Source organism: Cyprinus carpio, chromosome B8 (assembly GCF_018340385.1).
Source record: "Cyprinus carpio isolate SPL01 chromosome B8, ASM1834038v1, whole genome shotgun sequence".
Lineage (NCBI taxonomy): Eukaryota > Metazoa > Chordata > Actinopteri > Cypriniformes > Cyprinidae > Cyprinus > Cyprinus carpio.
The window spans coordinates 6,952,625-6,973,218 of record NC_056604.1 but is presented as its reverse complement, the minus strand read 5'-3'; the positions used below and the strand labels follow the sequence as shown (position 1 = coordinate 6,973,218).

Here is a 20,594-nt window from a genome sequence, read left to right as displayed (position 1 = left end):
ACTGCCCTGATACAAAACACAGATGTAAAAGGGGTCTCATTTCCCCCAGTTCTGGCAAAGTGAATGCAGTCGTGTTTTAGAAACGAGCTGAAAAGCATACAGTAGAGCGGTTCGGCTGAACATTATTTTAGTCTCAAGCAACTTGAATGAGGATCCATTTTTCTCAAAGGAAAGGTCTTGGGGAGCAGGACGCTTGGCCACGTTCTCGCCTGGCTTCTTTCCTTCCTTGTTCGCAGCTGATTTGAGATCTCACTTGTTGCTTAGAAACTGTTTCTTTTTTGTCCAGTCTCACAGTTTTTGCCACTTTCCCCTCCCTCTCCGCGGCCCACTGTCACTCCAAATAAAAAATACCATCTGCCGCCATTGCGATCCAGTCGGTCGGGGATGCACTTAAGATCAGCTAATGAACCTTTCCAGGACGCCCTGACGTTTACCACACTCAAAGTCAACTTCTTTTCTTTCTGGTATTTATGTTCGTCTGGCCCTAGGCCAGAAATGTACTTTCCCAATAGCTTATAGCTGAAAAGCATGCCTAGAAATAGCTATTGACGCTACTAACTGGCTTCACACCTAGAATTATGGCGAGGGATTTGGCATTTTTTGTTTCTGTATATTATGAGAAATTGTGAAATTATGAGTCACACTATCGAGCAACTATTTGCAAATTCTCTTGTGCTGAAAGTTCAGATTTGAAGTTACAGCTTTTTAAGGTTGTTTTTCTTTTAGTATGTCTTGCGTCAGTGATTCACACATCAGTGGTGTGTTTTAGGAAGCTGGGATGTATTAACCTCGCTGTAGAAGTGCAGTTTCATTCAGAAGCCTTTGATCAACTGAAATCCTGCTTTAAGGGATCATGGTTTTTGGAGATCAGCTGTGCTTCTCTTTGCAAAACAAAATAGTTTTATCGTAAATGACAATTTTAATTTGGGTGCTTGAAAAAAAAAACTGAAGTAATTTAACATACAAAAATTCAGTAAGTAAAGTCATGTACTTTTGTGTGAATGTTTATTTTTAGTATCTGATGAATCAGTGAATCAGTTAACAGTGAATGTCATTGTTTAACAGGTAATAACACAATAGTTGCATATGTTGTTTTTTAATGTGTGGTGTCCTGTGTCCACAGTCTCTATAAATCAGTTTCTTTGAGAAATCATTTTGTGGTGAAACAAGACAAAAAGAAAAAGATACTCAGCATGTGGGAAAAAATGTTTGACGTTTCTGTGAAGTTGTGTGCCTCCACCGGCTGGTGATCAGTGGTGGTTTTATTACTGCAGCACTCAGCAGGACTCTCATGAAAGGAGAAGAAAGACCAGAAGGCAAACTCACTCTACGAGAATCTCACAATTTGTTATTTTATTTTATCATTTAGTTTCATTTTATTCTACTTTTTTTCTGTTTTATTAACCTTTCTTTAAAATTACCTAAAACTTCTTCTAACACATATTTTATTTGATCATTTTTAATTATTTTTATATTTACTCCGCTTTACTCGTTTTTAGTTTTTTAATTCAATTTATATTATTTTTATTTTGTTTTATTTATTATTATGTTTTTTGATTATTTTGTGTTTTAACTTTCATTTTATTTTTTAATTTGTATATCACCCCTGTTGGACCATCATGGCCTCAGATTTTATTTTGTTCTCTTTATTTTATTTTATTTGTAATTAGCTAAAACTTGTTCTGGAACTTATAATATTTTTTTTAATTGTATTTTAGTCACTGTAAAAGAATCATTCTTTTTTTAAATTATATATGACCCTGGACCACAAAACCCAGTCTTAGGTAGCACAGGTATATTTGTAGCAATAGCCAAAAATACATTGGGTCAAAATTATCAATTTTTCTTTTATGCCAAAAATCATTAGGATATTAAGTAAAGATCATGTTCCATTAAGATATTTTGTAAATTTCCTACTTTAAATATATGAAAACAATTTTTGATTAGTAATATGCATTGCTTAGGTCTTCATTTGGACAGCTTTAAAGGCAGTTTTCTCAATATTTTGATTTTTTTTGTACCCTCAGATTCCAGTTTTTCAAATAGTTGTATCTCGGCCAAATATTGTCCTATCCTAACCAACCATACATCAATGGAAAGATTTTAGATGATGTATAAATCTCACACAATACACCATATTGACAAAGCAAAAACAGAATTGACACTTCTTCGTAAATTTATTAAAAATAAAAAAAACTGAAACAAGTACATTGCATAAGTATTCATACAGTTAACTCAGTATTTAGTCTTTTTTGTTTGATGCGTCAAGCTTTGCTCATCAGCATTTGTCAATTATCTGCCATTCTTCTCCTCACCTCTTCACCTCTCAAGCTCTGTCAGGTTGGATGGGGGCAGACACACATTTTCAGGTTTCTCCAGAAAAATTTGATTGGGTTCAAGCTCAGGCTGTGGCTGGGTCACTCAAGGACATTCACAGAGTTGTCTATAAGCCACTCTTGCTGTGTGCTTACGGTCATTGTCCTGTAGGAAGGTCAACCTTCTGGCCAGTCTGAGGTTCTGAATGTTCTGGACTAGGTTTTCATTAAGGCTATCTTTATATTTTGGTGCATTGAGCTTTTCTTATACTCTGATGTGTCCCTCTGTAACTGAAAAACAGCCCCACAGCATGAGGCTGCTACCAGCACACTCTACTTTTGGGATGGTACTCTGCAGGTCATCATGATGCTTGGAATTGAGGTTCATCAGAACAGATAATCTTGTTTCTCACAGTCTTAGGGTCCTTTAGGTGCTTTTTTGCTAATTCCAAATGTGCTTTCATTCTTCTTCACTGAGGAGAGGATTGAGTCTGGCCACACCGCCATAAAGCCCAGATCAGTGTAGTGTTGCAGTGATGTTTGTCCTTCTGTAGGTTTCTCCTATCTCCACATATGATCATGGAGCTCAACCAGAGTGACTATCAGGTTCTTGGTCACCAGTCCAGACAAGACCTTTCTCCATCAATTGCTCAGTTTGGCCAGGAGGCCAGCTCTAGGAAGAGTCCTGGTTATTTCAAACTTCTTTCATTAAAGTAACAGAGACTACATGCTTCTGTGACTCTTCAATGCAGCATAGTTTTTTTTTTTCTGAACTCTTGCCCAGATGTGTGGCTTGACACAAACCTGTTTCTGATCTCTACAGGCAGTTCTTTTGACCTCCGGGCTTGTTTTCTGCTCTGATGTGCATTATTAGCTGTTAGACCTTTTATTAAGACGTGTGTGTGCCTTTCCAAATCATACCTGAGTGGTATGGGATTGATACCATTGATTGATACTGAATTGAATTTGCCACAGGTTAAATTCACTCAAAGCGTAGTAACATCTGCAAGCAATATGAATGCTCCTGAGCTAAATATGAGCTTATTTATTGTTATATGAGCTTATTTACAAGTTATGTTAAAAACCTGTTTTTTTTTTTTTTTTTTTTTGCTTTACAATTATGGCAAGGATGAAAGGTGAGGGATCAGCCCTGAACTACATGGGAGGAGCTTGTTAATGATCTTAAGGCAGTTGGGACCACAGTCATCAAGCAAACCATTGGTAACACACTACGCCGTAACGGACTGAAATCCTGCAGCGCCCGCAAGGTCCCCCTGCTCAAGAAGGCACATGTACAGACCCGTCTAAAGTTTGCCAGTGAACATGTAAATGATTCAGAGAAGACTTGGGAGAAAGTGCTGTGGTCAGATGAGACCAAAATTGAGCTCTTTGGCATTAACTCGACCCGCCGTGTTTGGAGGGACAGAAATGCTGACTATGACCTCAAGAACACCATCCCTACAATCAAGCACAGAGGTGGAACATGCTTTGGGGCTGTTTTTCTGCTAAGGGTACAGGATGACTTCACCGCTTTGAGGGCCAAATGGACGGGGCCATGTACTGTAAAATCTTTGATGAGAACCTCCTTCCTTCAGCCAGAACACTGAAGATGGGTCATGGATGGGTCTTCCGGCATGACAATGACCCAAAACATACTGCCAAGGCAACAAAGGAGTGGCTCAAGAAGAAGCACATTAAGGTCATGCAGTGGCCTTGTCAGTCTCCAGACCTCAATCCCAGAGAAAATCTGTGGAGTGAGCTAAACTTCGAGTTGCCAAACGACAGCCAAGAAACCTTAAGGATTTAGAGAGGATCTGTAAAGAGGAGTGGACCAAAATCCCTCCTGAGATGTGAGCAAACCTGGTGACCAACTAAAAAAAAATTTCTTGCCTCAGTGCTTGCCAACAAGGGTTTCTGCACCAAGTACTAAGTCATGTTTTGCTTGGGGATCGAATACTTATTTGACTCACTGAAATGCAAATCAATTTCTAACCTTTATACTATGTTTTTTTTCTGGATTGTTTGGTTGGTATTCTGTCTCTATCCATTAAAATACACCTACCATAAAAACTACAGACCCTTCGTTTCTTTGTAAGTGGGCAAACTTACAAAATCAGCAGGGGATCAAAAAAATATTTTTCCCACTGGATAAGGCAACCGTTATAAATGAACAAAAATAACTGCTTTCGTTTTTGGGCATCCACCCTCTAAGTTGCCTTTCTGGCGAGAAAAATAATATTTCAATTTACATTTGGGAGAACTATGACTTTAAAGGCTGTCAGGGGTAATGGATTCAGGCTGTGAGTGCTGGTGTCGGCTGCCAGCGCCAAGCGGCTCCGGGCAGAGGCCAGGCCTTCAGCTACTCTGACAGACATGAATTTAATAAGCAAACCTTAAAGCAGCAAAAACATGTGTTGTGAGGCTCACGGAGTACGAACAGGTCTGAATGGGTATTTCTGCTGGATCTTGACATGATTGATCATGTCTACAGAGTTTCTTTTTTTTTTTCCCCTACTGTTGAGTTTTGAAGGTTTTGTGTGTGTGTGTGTGTGTTTGTGTGTGTGAGAGAGAGAGAGAGGGAACTTGCCAGTGTACCGTACACTACATATCTGTACACTCTTGTTTGCTTGATGCCAGGTGATTGAAGGAGCCTTGTGTGAGGATATTTTACAAAAATAATTTGTTCCAAACATTTAAGACTTCCTTTCTTCTGTTGGACACATTTTTTCTGTATTCCCAGTATATTACTCTTTCTTTGTATAAAAATGTAAGTGCTTGTTTTGAGTTTTTTGTGTTTTTATTTTTACCTGTCCACTTTTTTCCTGAACGTGGAAGTCTTGTATTTCTAGTCAAATGAGCTTATTTTCCGAGCGATTAGTTTTATCACTTTACAGTGTTGCAGTGACCTTTTTGCAGTAACTCATCTGTAGTAGATTAATGAGTGGGTAGATGAAATGAAGCGATCCGAGTTTAACAGCACTGTAAAAACATGAGTGCACATATCCTACATACAGTTCCTGATCGGGGCGAAGTTCAGGGTCAAGAAAGTGGCTGAATAGACCAAATAGGTACCATAGTATTGCCACAGTTACATGCACAAATTTAGCTTGTGCTAGGCTAAATGTACGTGTATGGATTTATCTTAATCTTTACTTTAAAGTATCTTGCTTAGAAATAATAAATTAATGATTATGTGATAGAAAATTTAAATCACTAAATGCTATAGTATACTTAAAAGTACCGTAGTATTACTGTACCATCACATGTTGTCGCCACAGTACTGTTTTAAGCAGTGTTGTTATTGTTAAATAAACTATTAAAAATCATTTCAATCATTAAATGAAATGAATGAAATTAAGCTGATATAATATACAATATGAATATTAGATGAATAACCAACTGAAATAAAAGGACAGCTGAATAGAAATTTGACTTCATTACTAAAACCAAAAATGAAAGTTAAATAGAAATGTTAAAAAAACAACAAAGATATCAAATGACAAAAGCACATGAGAAAATTACAGAAACTTAAACTGGAAATATAAAAAAAAAAAAAAAATACATAATGCTAAAGTTAGACTGGTTGTAAAAGAAATTAGGTTGAAACTTATTTACTTGGAGTGCTTTTTATCTATCTATTTGGAGAGCTAATTTACATACTGTAATGATGTCTGAGAAAGTGTATCTCCATTTCTCGTAGTGAGACCCAATCTTCTGTAAAAGTTTTCCAATTACCAGGTGTGGGAATCTATGGCAGTGACATCTCCTTCAACGGATATGGTTCGTGTTTACAATCAGCTCTTTCACCCAAACAACAAATAATTTCCTAGTCATATATTTATTCATGTATGCATAGAACCTCACTAGACTCTTTGGCTGGACTTCAGTGACATGTTTGCTTTTCGTCATTGACTCCCAGACAATCCATCCGGTGTAATGCTTGTGAAATCTCATTTGAATTCATTTCTCAATAGTACATTCATCTCTGCCACACTAAAATCCCTTTATATAATAGCGGTCCCCTCCATATTGCATTATTGGTTTGGCATTTATAAAAACTGAGCTCTGAGGAACTGAAAACTCTCCTGAATCTCAAATGAACTGATATTTCATTTCTTCTGATTCTTAGTTTCTTTTTATGTCAAACTTTGTCACCTGGGTGTTATTTTAGCTGAACTTTATCACGCTGGTTGCCATTGTCCGTCTTTTTTTTTCGGACCACCTGAGTGTGTTCCCCTTCACAGTCAGTGGTGGGGTCAAATCTAGCGGCTTCTGAAAACCTCAGAGGGACAACAAAAAGAACCGTCACCACCCTGCCAGCATTCAGACCTGGCCCAGGCTAACCCAGCATCCTTCACTGTGCCTGATACATAAATTATTCAGCAAGTGGGGCTCAGCCGAAACCCATTGCTGTTTTGTTCACGGGTCGTTGTTGATGTTTGAACAGCTTTGGCAAATATCGACGGGTTGGTTTAGAGATCCTCAGCCCTCTTCCTGTCCATGTTGTACTGTATCTGTCTTTCTCTCTGAGGTATGTGTAGCGTGAAATCTAAGTGAATGTGAGGATTTACGAAAATTGTACTGGGATTTCCTCCTTTGCCTTAGATTAAACCCATTTTAAGCCAAAAGACTCAAGCGAAACCCCTCCTGACAGCAGATGGTTTCAGGCTGGAGTGTGAACTTTTTTTGGCATGAAGGAAGAAACTTATTCTCGGAAGAGAGGGGTTTTGTGCTGTATGTTTTAGTGATTGAGAAAAATTGGCCAAACCAGCTGTTTCTGATTTGCAATTCAACATAAAAAAAAGATATTTTGGTTGAATAAATATTGTGATTGCCTTTATGTCCCAAAAGTTAATTATTATTAAAGTAAACAAATTAACTATTTAACTTTTGTTTATGACAGTCATATAAAAACTTTTTGCCATGACTGTCATTTATTTTTGCTAGTTTTTCTATATTTTATGCATATTTTCAGTCTTTAATCTTTAAATACATCATAAAAATATTTGCATTTTTAGCAACTGTATCAATATTTATTGTGAAACTTAAATTTGCATAAATATTTGATATAAGGAAAAATCTTTTTTTTTTTTTAAACATCTGAATATTTTTAAATTCAAAAAATGCTTCAGAAAAGTGGTTTAGAAGGAAGTCACAAAAAGTGGCCATAGTTGAATAAATATGAATTACGATCCAAAAGTTCATTCTTATTTAAATTAACAATTTTTTAATTTGTTTATGGAGGTTATACTGTATTAAAACTCGGTTAACACTTAAATTTACTAGCCTTTATGTATAATGAGTTCTAAAAAGTAGTTTTAATGCATTAATTATGCTTTGTAGTGAATTGTACAATATCATGAATAATTGTAACCACAGTTAATACATTATAACACTTATTCGTTTTTACACTATAAATTTTAAATTCGATTATAATTATTTAAGATATAATGTATTATAACGCATATTATGAATACTTATAATGTATTATATCATTTATAACCCTTTATAATGCATTAGACACAAAGGCTTTAAGTGTTACCTAAAACTCTTTACCATGATTATCATTTATTTTTGCAAATTTTGTGTATTTTATGCATAGATTAATGCATATTTATGTGTATTTTTAGTTTTAAAATATTTAAATCATCATGAAAATATTATTGCATTTTTGGCTTTTTTTTTTTTTCATTAGCAAAGAATGAAATAATCAAACCGTTTCAAAATTATTATTTTTTTTTTTTTTTTTTTCAAATCACGACTGAATGTCGTTTCTGTTACCATAGATGATTTTGCCACTAATACCGTTTTATCAAAAATGATAGTACTTGGTTTCCATGAAGACAACAGTCAGTAAAGAGCATACTCTTTGATTGATTTCAAAGTGTGTATATATTATGTAAATACATTTTAAAAAAAATTAATTCTTAAATGTATAAACATTTCCAGACAAGGTGTGATTTTGTCAAAAAAAAAAAAAAGCCATAAGCCAAAAATGTGAAAATATTATTTAAATGTTTTTATTTAGTAGTGTTTGTATTCCTTAGCAAGAGAAAGGAGATGGCCATTTTATTTTAAATGTCATTTCCACCACAGAATATTAAGAGACATAGCACAATAAAATGCATCATTTGAGGAGGTCTTCAGTCTTCTTCACTTTCTTCTTAAGTTGTTTTTCTTTTATTTATTTTTTTTTTTTTTGTGAATAGTTGACACGCTCAAATATCATTCACTCATCCTATCTTCTGTTGTCTTATTTCTTTCCAGGTCACCCTGGGGAAGGTTTTGAAAGCCATTGTGGTAATGAGGAGCCTTTTTATTGACCGCACGATTGTCAGAGGTTACCATGAGAATGTATACTCGGAGGACGGAAAGGTAAAACATATCATTACGTTACATGTTCAAGTCTAGTTCAAAACTCATCTTCATCCATTTTTTTTTTTCCAGTTAAACCTTAAAATTTAGCTTGAGTACTTCTGGCTTAGGTAAGGATGTGAAATCCCTGGATTTGTAGCTATTGATAAAAGTCTCTGCACAGCTGTTGAATTATTCACATGATGTGTTCGGCTCTCTCTTGAACATGAAAAGCATGTTCGTATGCGATACCCTCTATCCTCACGTCCCCCGTGTCAAGTTGAGCCGCGTCCTCTCATTCATTCTGAAGCGATCTGTATGTCTCTGCGAAAGCTGCAACGTTTGAACACTCTTTGGTGACACTAATTTGAGGTGGCCATCAAAGCTGTGGAGAGGCTTGATCACAGTTAATTATGGCAGGGAATGTGAATCTTCTGAACTGCGTGCCAGGCCGGTGCTTTATGCTGCGCGCCGCTGGGCCTCTGCGTCCAAACGTGTGTGGTGAGCAATTGCATATTAACCTCTGCTGCTTTATGAGAAAGCTCAAACAGACAGTCACAGCAAAGCTTGCACCAGGATATCAGTACTTCACCCTAAACCGCTCTCATTATGGTGGTAAAAACACATTAGTTAATTGCTGCATGTAGATGAGAGATATGTTTGGAATGAAATGCTTACGTACTGTTTACTGTGCAGTTTACACTGTATACTGGTTATTTTTGTAAAAATGAAACTGTTTGCTGTAACATTTCAAACAGAAGAGTAGTATGCCAGTATGATGTTTTAAATGTATTATTTGGTGTATTTTGGTTATAAAAAGTTGAATTATTATAAAAGAAAATAAAACGTAATTAAATGAAAATAAAAATTACTGTCTGATTAAGTTTTGATGGTCTGATTTAGTAATGAGTCAAAAAAAGATCATAGCATTGCAATTAAAAATTCTATGATCAAAAATATTCAGTCTTTAAATATGTATACCCATCATTAAAAAAATATTATTTAATTTTTAGCGTTTTATGATCATCTAAAAGTATGTAATCATAAACTATTTTAAATATTCATTGTGAATTTGTGTGTGTTTGTGTGTGTGTGTGTGTGTGTGTGTGTGTGTGTGTGTGTGTGTGTAAGTATATGTAATTGCTTATATATGAGATAATATATGTATATGTAATTTTTTTACCCAAATTATGACTGTCTAACTGTCTAATTAAGTAATGTGTCAAAGAGACTAGCTGATATTAATTAATTATTAGTTATTTTGATATACTAGGATTAATAGGCCTTATTAAATAGGTCTTATTAATGGCAAGAGATTTGTATTCAACCACTGTTTTTTTTTTTTTCAGCTATAAATAAACAGCAGAGAACAGAAACTAGATTGAGTTTAAATATCTGCTCATCTTCAGGAAGGAAATTCAGCCTCTCAAAAACAAGTTAACAAATAGTAATTAATTCCTGTTCATTATTGATTTAAAATTATGGAGCTTCAAAATGAGATGAGCTCTTTCTGGATGTTAAAAGTACATACTGCTTATTTAAAATTAAACCTTGGGTTAAGCAGAAATCAATCAGAGGATACAAACAGCAAGAAACACGTCTCAAAGAATTCTGCCCAAACTTTGCATTCTTTTTAGTTCCATCTCAATATTAAACTGTAAACAGTATATATTTTATTTTTAATTATTTTATTTTATTTCATTTACAATTTTCAGTATGAAACACTGCAGAAAACTCCTGCCCTTGAATCAACCTCCGAGGTCTTTTTGGGACTGTGCGAGATGTCAATTCAGAGCAGAATATCGACAGGCTTTTTTCTTTAAATCCCCTCTCTGGTCCTTACCATTCAAATTATGCCACATAGCTTACCATAACCACATGCAAAAGGCCCAACAGAGCCTGCCTGAACCTCCAAGCACACAAAAAAGGGAGAGGAAGGGGTAGGAGAAGGGAAACTATGCTATCAAAGTAGGGCTTCAAAGACTATCTCAGACATCTCTTGGGTAATTTGCGATCCGGCATTCTTTTTACTTCAAAGGGCAGCAGTGTGTGGAGGTGGGTTTGAGGACAGAGGGGAGATGGAGTCTGATTTCTCTGATAAATGCTGACACCGGGCCTGTTTGATAATAGAATCAGAGAACATTTTGATTTGTTGTCGTCTTTGAAAACTCTTCTGATGACCTTCACTCAAAGGGTTGATTAGGGTTGATTAGTGATGGCTTTTTTTTTAGCCCCAAACAACAGTCCGGACATTAGAGACGCAGGGCTAGTCGTAACTGACCTTTAAACCATCAAATGAAGTGTATATGTTTTCTAACTCCTGCTAATATTTCTGTACTCTTTATGCGTGCTTAATCTATGCCACTGACTAATTTAATTATTTTTCTAGGTCTTGAGTTTTTTTTTTACTCACCATTTGGTGCGCTGGTTTAAAAGAACTTTAAAGTTCTAAAAAATCACTTAAAGTCTTTAGCTCAATGGTGTTTCAATCTTGTTGGCAGACTAGCAAGTCATGCTTTAAACCATGCTGGGCATCATGAGATATGCTGAAGTGTAGGGATGGCCTGTATTTAATCGAATGAAAATTCTGTCATTAATTACTAACCCTCAAGTCGTTCCAAACTTGTAAGACCCTCGTTCATCTTTGGAACAAATTAAGATATTTTTTGATGAAATCTGAGATCATTCTGACCCTGGATAGACAGCAATGCAACTGACACGTTCAAGGCCCAGAAAGGTAGTCAGGACATTATTAAAATAGTCCATGTGACATCAGTGGCTCAAACTTAATTTTATGAAGCTTGTTTTATTTGTATATTATTTGTATATTATATGTATTTGTAATGTGTATCTTTGTTCTCATATTTTAATAACAAATATAAAATAATGACAAAGATTTTTATCTTTGCCCACTAAATATCCCCCATTCTTTTTTTATATATTTTTGTTACCTTGAAAGGTTTTTTTTTTTATAATAGGGAAGTTAAAATCATAAAACCATGATATTTCTGAAAAAAAAAAAAAAAATGATATTTTTGCCATATTGCCCACCCCTAGAGGCAAATAAAAACAAAAAAAAAAACTTTCAAACCCACTCACTGACTGATCACACAATCCTTGTTAGAATCAGGTGAAACATACTCATCCACACCTACAAAGAAAACAGCACAGGAAGAACACAATACATGAATACTTACAGTAATAAACACAGGATGTCACAAAATATTAATCGGTACTGATTGTTTGGGTCCATTTTTTCAAATTATAAGCAAAATGACAGTTGATACAACATGTTGAAGGAAATGCAGCTCCTCAAAAACAAGTTAACAATTAGTAATTAATTAATTCCAATTCATTATAGATTTAAGATAGCAAAGTTTTAAAAATTAAATGAGCTCTTTCTAGAAATGCAAACTACTTATTTAAAATTAAACCTTGGGTTGAGCAGGAATCAGTCAGACTTTTACACAAACAGCCAGAAATCATCCTAAAGAATTCTTGCCAAATAGCATGTTTTTTTTCTTCTTGGATTTTAATTGTATATATGCATTTTATTTCATGTTATTTTAAAAACTATTCACTATGAGAATCTAAAATTTTTTTTTAATTTTGTTATTTTAAACATGCACACATTTTTACCTCTAGCATGGTACTTTTTATCATGGGTTTTTATTTATTTTTATTTATTTATTTTTATTTTTTGGCTTGTATGGAGCTAAACAACTCTTCAATTTAAAAAGTGCAGTGTAGAGTGTGCAGGAGCATCCAGGTAAAAGACGTTTACTAGGGGTTTAATGGATTCTTGGAATGCAGTCATAAGAGTTTAAGAAGGGTTGTTATTAAGGGCATACTAAGGGTAAAAGTTGGGTACTATGCAGTTATCAAGATGCTTGATGTTTACTTTTCTGTCTTTTTTTTAGCTTGACATCTGGTCAAAGTCCAACTATCAGGCATTTCAAAAGGTGAGTTAAGCAGCAAACGCATCACAACAAACGTACAAACCTCAGTTTAATCAACAGAGCGTGTCTTTCTCATTACCCATAGTGTATGTTGGGAAATATTGGAAAAGTAATTAAATGATCCTATGGTTGTCTTTCAAATTGAATTTGAGCCATGCGATAAATAAATAAATAAATTTAAATCGCGTGTCCGTGAAATTCTAATGAGATCTCTCTTCTCAATGGCGGTTGCATTTCTTGTCACCTCTCCACTGCCAATCCTTGCCTTTCATCCCTAAGACATCATTTGTCCTCGTGTTTTTTGATTTCATTTCACTCAGAGCCACTTCACCCTCAATTGACAGCCCCCTGAACATCTGGGCTCCAGTCGTCATCTCTCCACCCTCCATGATTCTCATTAGGCTAGAATTAGAGAGTAGTCAGCCTCTGGGCCAGATGAAACTACGTTGTCTTGCTAATGCTGATGCACCTTTCAAAGAGAAAGAGAGGGAGAGAAACTTGTTTTTCTTTCCAAGGAGAGAGAATGTGTATGACGAGCTGCCTGGAACACATTGTAACTGAGCTTCTCGCATCTGCACAGGCTGATCAAAGCGCAGCCCTGTTTATTTCCTTATTTCTCTGGCTGCGAACGCTAACTTGAACCCAGGCTGCCTCAAACTGGAGGGACGGGCCGCCTCTCATCTTTCCCTCCCAGCTGTCACTTCTGTATTCCCGTTTTCCGTGCTCTCTTAATTAATCGTTCTTTACTCTTCACATGTCCCCGCTGTCCAATAGTTTTCACACAGATGTTTTTGTGTTTATTAAAAAAAAACATCTTTGCTTTTTTACACTTTGGTTGTAACCACTTGAGTTTCTTTTCCCATGATGCATCACTGTTGAGAGGTATTAACTGGACGGTTTCCCATAAGGACTTTGGTCAGCATTGGCAGTCTGATGAAACGATGACGGGAGATTGAAGTGGTTCGCTTTTTAGTCCCATTCTATAATTAAATTAGTGATGGAAGATGGGATTTTAGGGAAAGTAATAAGGTTATGGTGTTCTTCTGCAAAATTGGACTTAGGAGTTAATCTGAGTGTAGGTAGATTGGTCTGAAAATAGATTTTAATCAGAATTTCTTCAAATGTGTGCCCATGCATGCAAAAAAAGAAATACAAAATATATGCAAAAAAAGAATATACAAATATATATGGTCCTTCTCAAAAAATTATGTGTATATATATATATATATATATATATACAGGTCCTTCTCAAAAAATTATCATATTGTGAAAAAGTTTCATTATTTTCCATAATGTAATGATAAAATTAAACTTTCATATATTTTAGATTCATTGCACACCAACTGAAATATTTCAGGTCTTTTATTGTTTTAATACTGATGATTTTGGCATACAGCTCATGAAAACCAAAAATTCCTATCTCAAAAAATTAGCATATCATGAAAAGGTTCTCTAAACGAGCTATTAACCTAATCATCTGAATCAACTTATTAACTCTAAACACCTGCAACAAGATTCCTGAGGCTTTTAAAAAACTCTCAGCCTGGTTCATTACTCAAAACCGCAATCATGGGTAAGACTGCCGACCTGACTGCTGTCCAGAAGGCCATCATTGACACCCTCAAGCGAGAGGGGTAAGACACACAGAAAGAAATTTCTGAACGAATAGGCTGTTCCCAGAGTGCTGTATCAAGGCACCTCAGTGGGAAGTCTGTGGGAAGGAAAAAGTGTGGCAAAAAACAACGAGAAGAGGTGACCGGACCCTGAGGAAGATTGTGGAGAAGGACCGATTCCAGACCTTGGGGGACCTGCGGAAGCAGTGGACTGAGTCTGGAGTAGAAACATCCAGAGCCACCGTGCACAGGCGTGTGCAGGAAATGGGCTACAGGTGCCGCATTCCCCAGGTCAAGCCACTTTTGAACCAGAAACAGAGGCAGAAGCGCCTGTTGCTCAGTGGTCCAAAGTACTTTTTTCGGATAAAAAGCAAATTTTGCATGTCATTCGGAAATCAAGGTGCCAGAGTCTGGAGGAAGACTGGGGAGAAGGAAATGCCAAAATGCCAGTGTCCAGTGTCAAGTACCCACAGTCAGTGATGGTCTGGGGTGCCATGTCAGCTGCTGGTGTTGGTCCACTGTGTTTTATCAAGGGCAGGGTCAATGCAGCTAGCTACAGTATCAGGAGATTTTGGAGCACTTCATGCTTCCATCTGCTGAAAAGCTTTATGGAGATGAAGATTTCGTTTTTCAGCATGACCTGGCACCTGCTCACAGTTCCAAAACCACTGGTAAATGGTTTACTGACCATGGTATTACTGTGCTCAATTGGCCTGCCAACTCTCCTGACCTGAACCCCATAGAGAATCTGTGGGATATTGTGAAGAGAAAGTTGAGAGACGCAAGACCCAACACTCTGGATGAGCTTAAGGCCGCTATCGAAGCATCCTGGGCCTCCATAACACCTCAGCAGTGCCACAGGCTGATTGCCTCCATGCCACGCCGCATTGAAGCAGTCATTTCTGCAAAAGGATTCCCGACCAAGTATTGAGTGCATAACTGAACATAATTATTTGAAGGTTGACTTTTTTTTGTGTATTAAAAACACTTTTCTTTTATTGGTCGGATGAAATATGCTAATTTTTTTGAGATAGGAATTTTGGGTTTTCATGAGCTGTATGCCAAAATCATCAGTATTAAAACAATAAAAGACCTGAAATATTTCAGTTGGTGTGCAATGAATCTAAAATATATGAAAGTTTAATTTTTATCATTACATTATGGAAAATAATGAACTTTTTCACAATATGCTAATTTTTTGAGAAGGACCTGTATGTGTATGTATATATATATATATATATATATATATATATATATATATATATATATATATATATATATAGTTTAAAGAATATTTTTAGAACCAATTTAGTTTTTGTTGTTGCATTCTGCAATTATGCACTTAAATTCTATTAATAATTGTAATATAATCATTTAATAATTTCATTATTCATTGTAATTCATTTTAATTGTATTATTTTATACTGTAAGAAAAAAAAATCTGAAATGATACTGGTAATTTTACATTTCCCAAAACACATGAAATGTGAAATATGGATAAATAAATGTGTATTTATCTATAATATTTAAACTGTACTATATGGTAGTATTTGTTGTGCTGCATTTCATTGTAGATTGTTTTTTAACTTACTTCAACTCGTTTTTACTTATTTTAAATGTTTGTATTACCATATTAATAATCTAATGAGTCACCATTAAGAATGAGAGCTACTTTAATAAAAACTTAATCAAAAACTTCCTCATGAAGAGAAAAGGTATTTGCACTTTTTAAGATTTACACTTAAAGATTATACTTTTGTACCATTTTAGTCTGTCCCTGTTATTTTTAGTTTTATTTTTTCCTTGAAGTCCAATTACAATGTTAGTCAAGGTGTTTGGGACCAAAAACCGTTGTTGATTAGTTCACATGACCATTTTCTACCACCAGTTATAGACCATAAATTTCCATTATGACCATAAATAACAATTTTGTTAACTGGTTCCTCATATTTGGTTTTGTAAATGTGGGTGGTCATATGTTAATGTACTTGCTGTACATATTGCGTTATGTTTCTCAGTGATCTTTGTTCTCTCAGGTCACTGATCATGCAACCACAGCGCTCCTGCATTACCAGCTCCCCCAGATGCCTGATGTTGTAGTTCGCTCCTTCATGGTGGGTATAGTACATTGCTTTTAAACTTCTAAAGACATTGTGCTAGAATTATTACATGCAATTATAATTTTTTTGCCTTTGGCTTTGATGTGCTGTTTAACGAGAGGTTTTCCACATTGTAAGAATACTGCAAGACCATTTTTACAAAATATATTCCTGTAGTTCAACTGGTAGAGGACGGCAATAACAACATCATGGTCATGGGTTCAATTCCCAGGGAACACATACTAAAAATCAATAACTTGTGTGCACTGTAAATAATGTAGCTTTGAATAAAAGCATCTGCCAAATGTGTAAAATGGCATAAAATGTATAAAAACCTCACTCATCAAACTCTGCCCTGGAATAAAAAAGTGTTGATTTTGTGTTTGAAATCTTTAATAAATTAAGTTAACCTTATCGTGGCTTGTATATTTGTGTGTAATGTTAAGCATTGAGTCTGGTCTGTCTTTAAATAGTCTGCCGACCTCTGCTCTATGCTTCAAAAAAAGAGAGGAGAGATTGATTACTTCTCCGTAAGATCAATGCGGAGCTATTCTGATCATGGCTGGAATCGTGGGCTTTCTCCTGTACACAGATTTAAACAATACAGTTGATGGGCTTCACTCCGAGGCCATCCCCGGGACAACTTATTTAGAGCCTGAAAAAAACCCACCAGTCCTCAGTCTCTCCAAATAAGAGCTTCAAGGTCATATTAGCTTCTTTGTAAAAAAAAATAAATTTTTTTACTGTGGTTCAGGTATAGGATATTGAATGAACAGACAGAAAGATAAATAGACACATGAGACAGACAGACAGACAGACAGACAGACAGACAGACAGACAGACAGACAGATAGATAGATAGATAGATAGATAGATAGATAGGGTGGTGCTGGACTCTTGTGTGTGCTAATTGGAGTATGAATAACAGGGAGTCAGTGGAGGGTGGTTTGGGCCGGCAGATGAATTAGGAAAGACAATGCGTCCTGACAGGTGCCGGTAAACCCCGACTGTGCTGCGCGGCCCAGTGAAGAGGGGTTAGAGAGGAGAGCAGACATATTCCTCCTGCTGTTAATCAATGTCGAGTTGTGACTGCTGTGAGAGACCACAGACCCTCATGCTGGTCTCACACGTCCCATGCCAATGAGGTCGTCCGCCGCAGCAGTTTTACAGCATTTTGCCCAGGAATCTTATACTTTGCTTCATTTTGGTTAAAATGTGTTATTCAAGTCACTTCAGACTCGGTTGAACTCTTAAGTGTCAATCCAGTCTTCTGTGTGCCACACAAGGAGTGCCGTTTCATTTTAAAGGTTTTATCCAATAAACTCTTAATAAAAAGCACAATTGTCCACTAATGTCTGTCTGGTGTTCTTCTTTTGAGCAGACCTGGTTGAGGAGCTACATCAAGCTCTTCCAGACCCCGTGTCAACGCTGTGGCAAGTACCTGCAGGAGGGCCTTCCTCCAACATGGAGGGACTTCCGAACTCTGGAGGCTTTCCATGACACCTGCAGGCAGTGACGCTGTCCTGGGTCACACAGTACTTCATGGCTTGGCTTGGAAAACTCCAAGATTCTGTTTCTAGCTCTTGTGTTGTGGAAAGTTCTTCATGAAGACAATTTCCAGCCTATTGATTTCCACAGCTTTGCTCCTCTTCTAGAAGAACATTATTCTCCAGACAGATACCATATAATGATTTTTATTGCATTTGAAAGAGAAAATGTAAAATGCTGATGGATTTTAGAATGTAAATAGCTAGAAGGTAATTCCACAAATAGGTCGTAATCTTTAATGTTGTAGGTGGGACCTGCTGTCAGGTTGGATGAAAATGGTCCATTTTTAACATTTAAATAAACTGCCTTTGCTTTTCTTTTTCCACATATTCTCTTTTTTTTATCTGGGTTTTTATTATATGTTTCTTTGGTTCAAATAGGTTAGGCCTGCACTGTATTTGCTGGTCTGCAAAAAATTTGCAAATGTCAGCAGAAACTTTTCCTGCTTTTAAATATGCTTGTATAAACTTTAGAAACCAATGCAAAAAAAAAAAAAAAAAAATGCAAAATGTACATAGTTCATGAAAAATACGTTGCAAACTAGAGTACAATCCTATAAGTGTATGACCCTGAAAATCACAATTGCTTTTTCATTTCTTATCATGCAAGAGGGAGTGATAAAGGGTCTCGATGAGTGTTTGCATGGGAAGTTAGCTTTTGTTTTCTAACTCTGCCTGATGTGATTTCACTTTTGCAATGACACATTGTACATGCAAGTTTAAATTATTAAACAGTTTGCTTTTAGGCATGACAATTCACGCTGGTCATCAGGACTGTAAAGAAAAGGACACTGAAAGCCAACTTTTCAAGTATTGCATGTTCATCCAGAAAACCCAAGTCAATGTAGTTTCGACAATGATGTGTCTTACCATTTTACTAATTTCATGTTTGTAATATGTTGCTATATACACGTTCATTTAAGCTTGTGAGGCTTGAATTTGATCTTAATGGAACCATATAGATTCTCATTTGAACATCAACCATAATTTAATCACATCAGCTGGAGCTACAGGGCTGACTCTGATCTTAATGTACTAATGTACTCTGAGAGCTTGATATGCCTTTCAGCCTGAAAAACCAGCTTAGTAGAATCTAAACAAAACTGTCTGGCAATTGATAAACATATGAAAGATACTTAAGGTAGATAATTTTAAAATAATAATATATAAGCATACTATATATTAACTTCATATTTTTGTATGATTAATAATTCAGGAGAAATGTAAATATTAATTAGTAGATAGATAAATACAGATAGATATGCAATGCTGCATTTTCTGTTGATATATAAGTTAATGCCCTTTATAAGATTTTATGCTCATCTTGACATTTCCATCCAGTGTTTTATGCAATATTTTAAAATGCATGTGGATGAAAACATAGCTATCTTATTTCTTAAGAAGTACAGCATTTTCAGAACCAAAAGCTGATATTATCTCTAAAACAAAGTTTAAATAGAACGTGTATGTTAAGCAGTTTGCTCTGAATTAATTGCAAAACATTAAAGCATAAAGAGTATCAGTACAGCGCTGCTGGAGAGCAGTTTTCAGAAATGTAAAGCATATAGCCTATATAATTGTCTGAATTTTCCAACCTGCTGAAAATCCTAATGAGCAGGCTTATATTCTCACTTTCACTTTATATTCTGAGCTTTTCCGCAAAAACTCAAAGAGCTGCGGCGCTTTTGCATGATCCGCTTTGATCAAGTGAAAATCATCATTGCCTTCAGATCCCACTCGGGCTGCCGCGTGAGAGGCTTTGAGTCGAGTTAGTCGGTGAAGTCTCGAATGCCTCCGCAGCCATGCTGGAGTCACACCATTTCTCTCTTTCTCTCTCCGACTGGAAGTGAGACTCAAGGGCTAATTCATACACCTACTCGTCACTCCACAGTTAACATAGCATCTGTTCCTGAAAACAGTTGGTGAGCTTCAGTCTTTGTTACAATTGTAGATTTAATAAGCCTTCAAGCTTCATTCTTTGGAGCGTTTTGTCTTTCAAAGGTGAGAGAGGCTACCAGGGTTAAGGAAATTATTGCTCTCCATATTCCATTCCTCTAGATAACAGGAAACAGTACAATTTACTGAAAATGTTGAAAAGATTTAGAACTGCCAAAATAACAATAATAATGATATTATTAATTATTTTACTATTATATAATAGTATTAATATAGAAATAAATATATATTAATCTAATACATTTTATTATAATTTAATTATATTTGAATCCATATGTAATTAATTATATATTATTATTGTTATATACCTTCAAACATTTGAGACAGTACATACAACGCATACATGCGTGTTTGTATATATATATATAAGCCTGTAGATTTGAACATGTCACAAGATTTGTCAAAATATATTTCAAGGTATTTTAAAATTAATAAATGTAAAGGTTTAGTATTAGATATGGTTTTGTTCACCTGTGCATGATAAACCGGTTTGGTGCTGGGCCTGCTTGTTTATGGATTTATGGGCCAATTTAAGAAAAATATAAGAACCTTTTTTTTTTTTAAGTTACAAATAATACAAAGGCATTACAGCACATCCCTAATTTGCATCTCAGGTTCCTGGTCTTTTTTTTTTTTTTTTCTTTTTTTTTTTATGCAATAGAAAGAAACTAAATGAGACATTACAATAAAATAATAGGCCTAACTAGTAATTTTCTCAGAAATCAGAACTCAAGTAATAAAGACAAGATTTT

General features: G+C 35.6%; 1 protein-coding gene across 1 annotated transcript in view; it reads left to right on the top strand.

Moving 5' to 3' along the window:
- Window positions 1-18,214, top strand: part of LOC109079878 (mediator of RNA polymerase II transcription subunit 27) — a 53,509-nt gene extending 35,295 nt beyond the window's left edge. Inside the window, exons 5-8 of the mRNA XM_019094983.2 lie at window positions 8,583-8,690; window positions 12,590-12,631; window positions 16,278-16,355; window positions 17,721-18,214. Coding sequence (XP_018950528.1) covers window positions 8,583-8,690; window positions 12,590-12,631; window positions 16,278-16,355; window positions 17,721-17,855 — 363 coding nt within the window. The 3' untranslated portion in view covers window positions 17,856-18,214. The remainder of the gene's footprint in view (window positions 1-8,582; window positions 8,691-12,589; window positions 12,632-16,277; window positions 16,356-17,720) is intronic.
- Window positions 18,215-20,594: the final 2,380 nt, after the last annotated feature.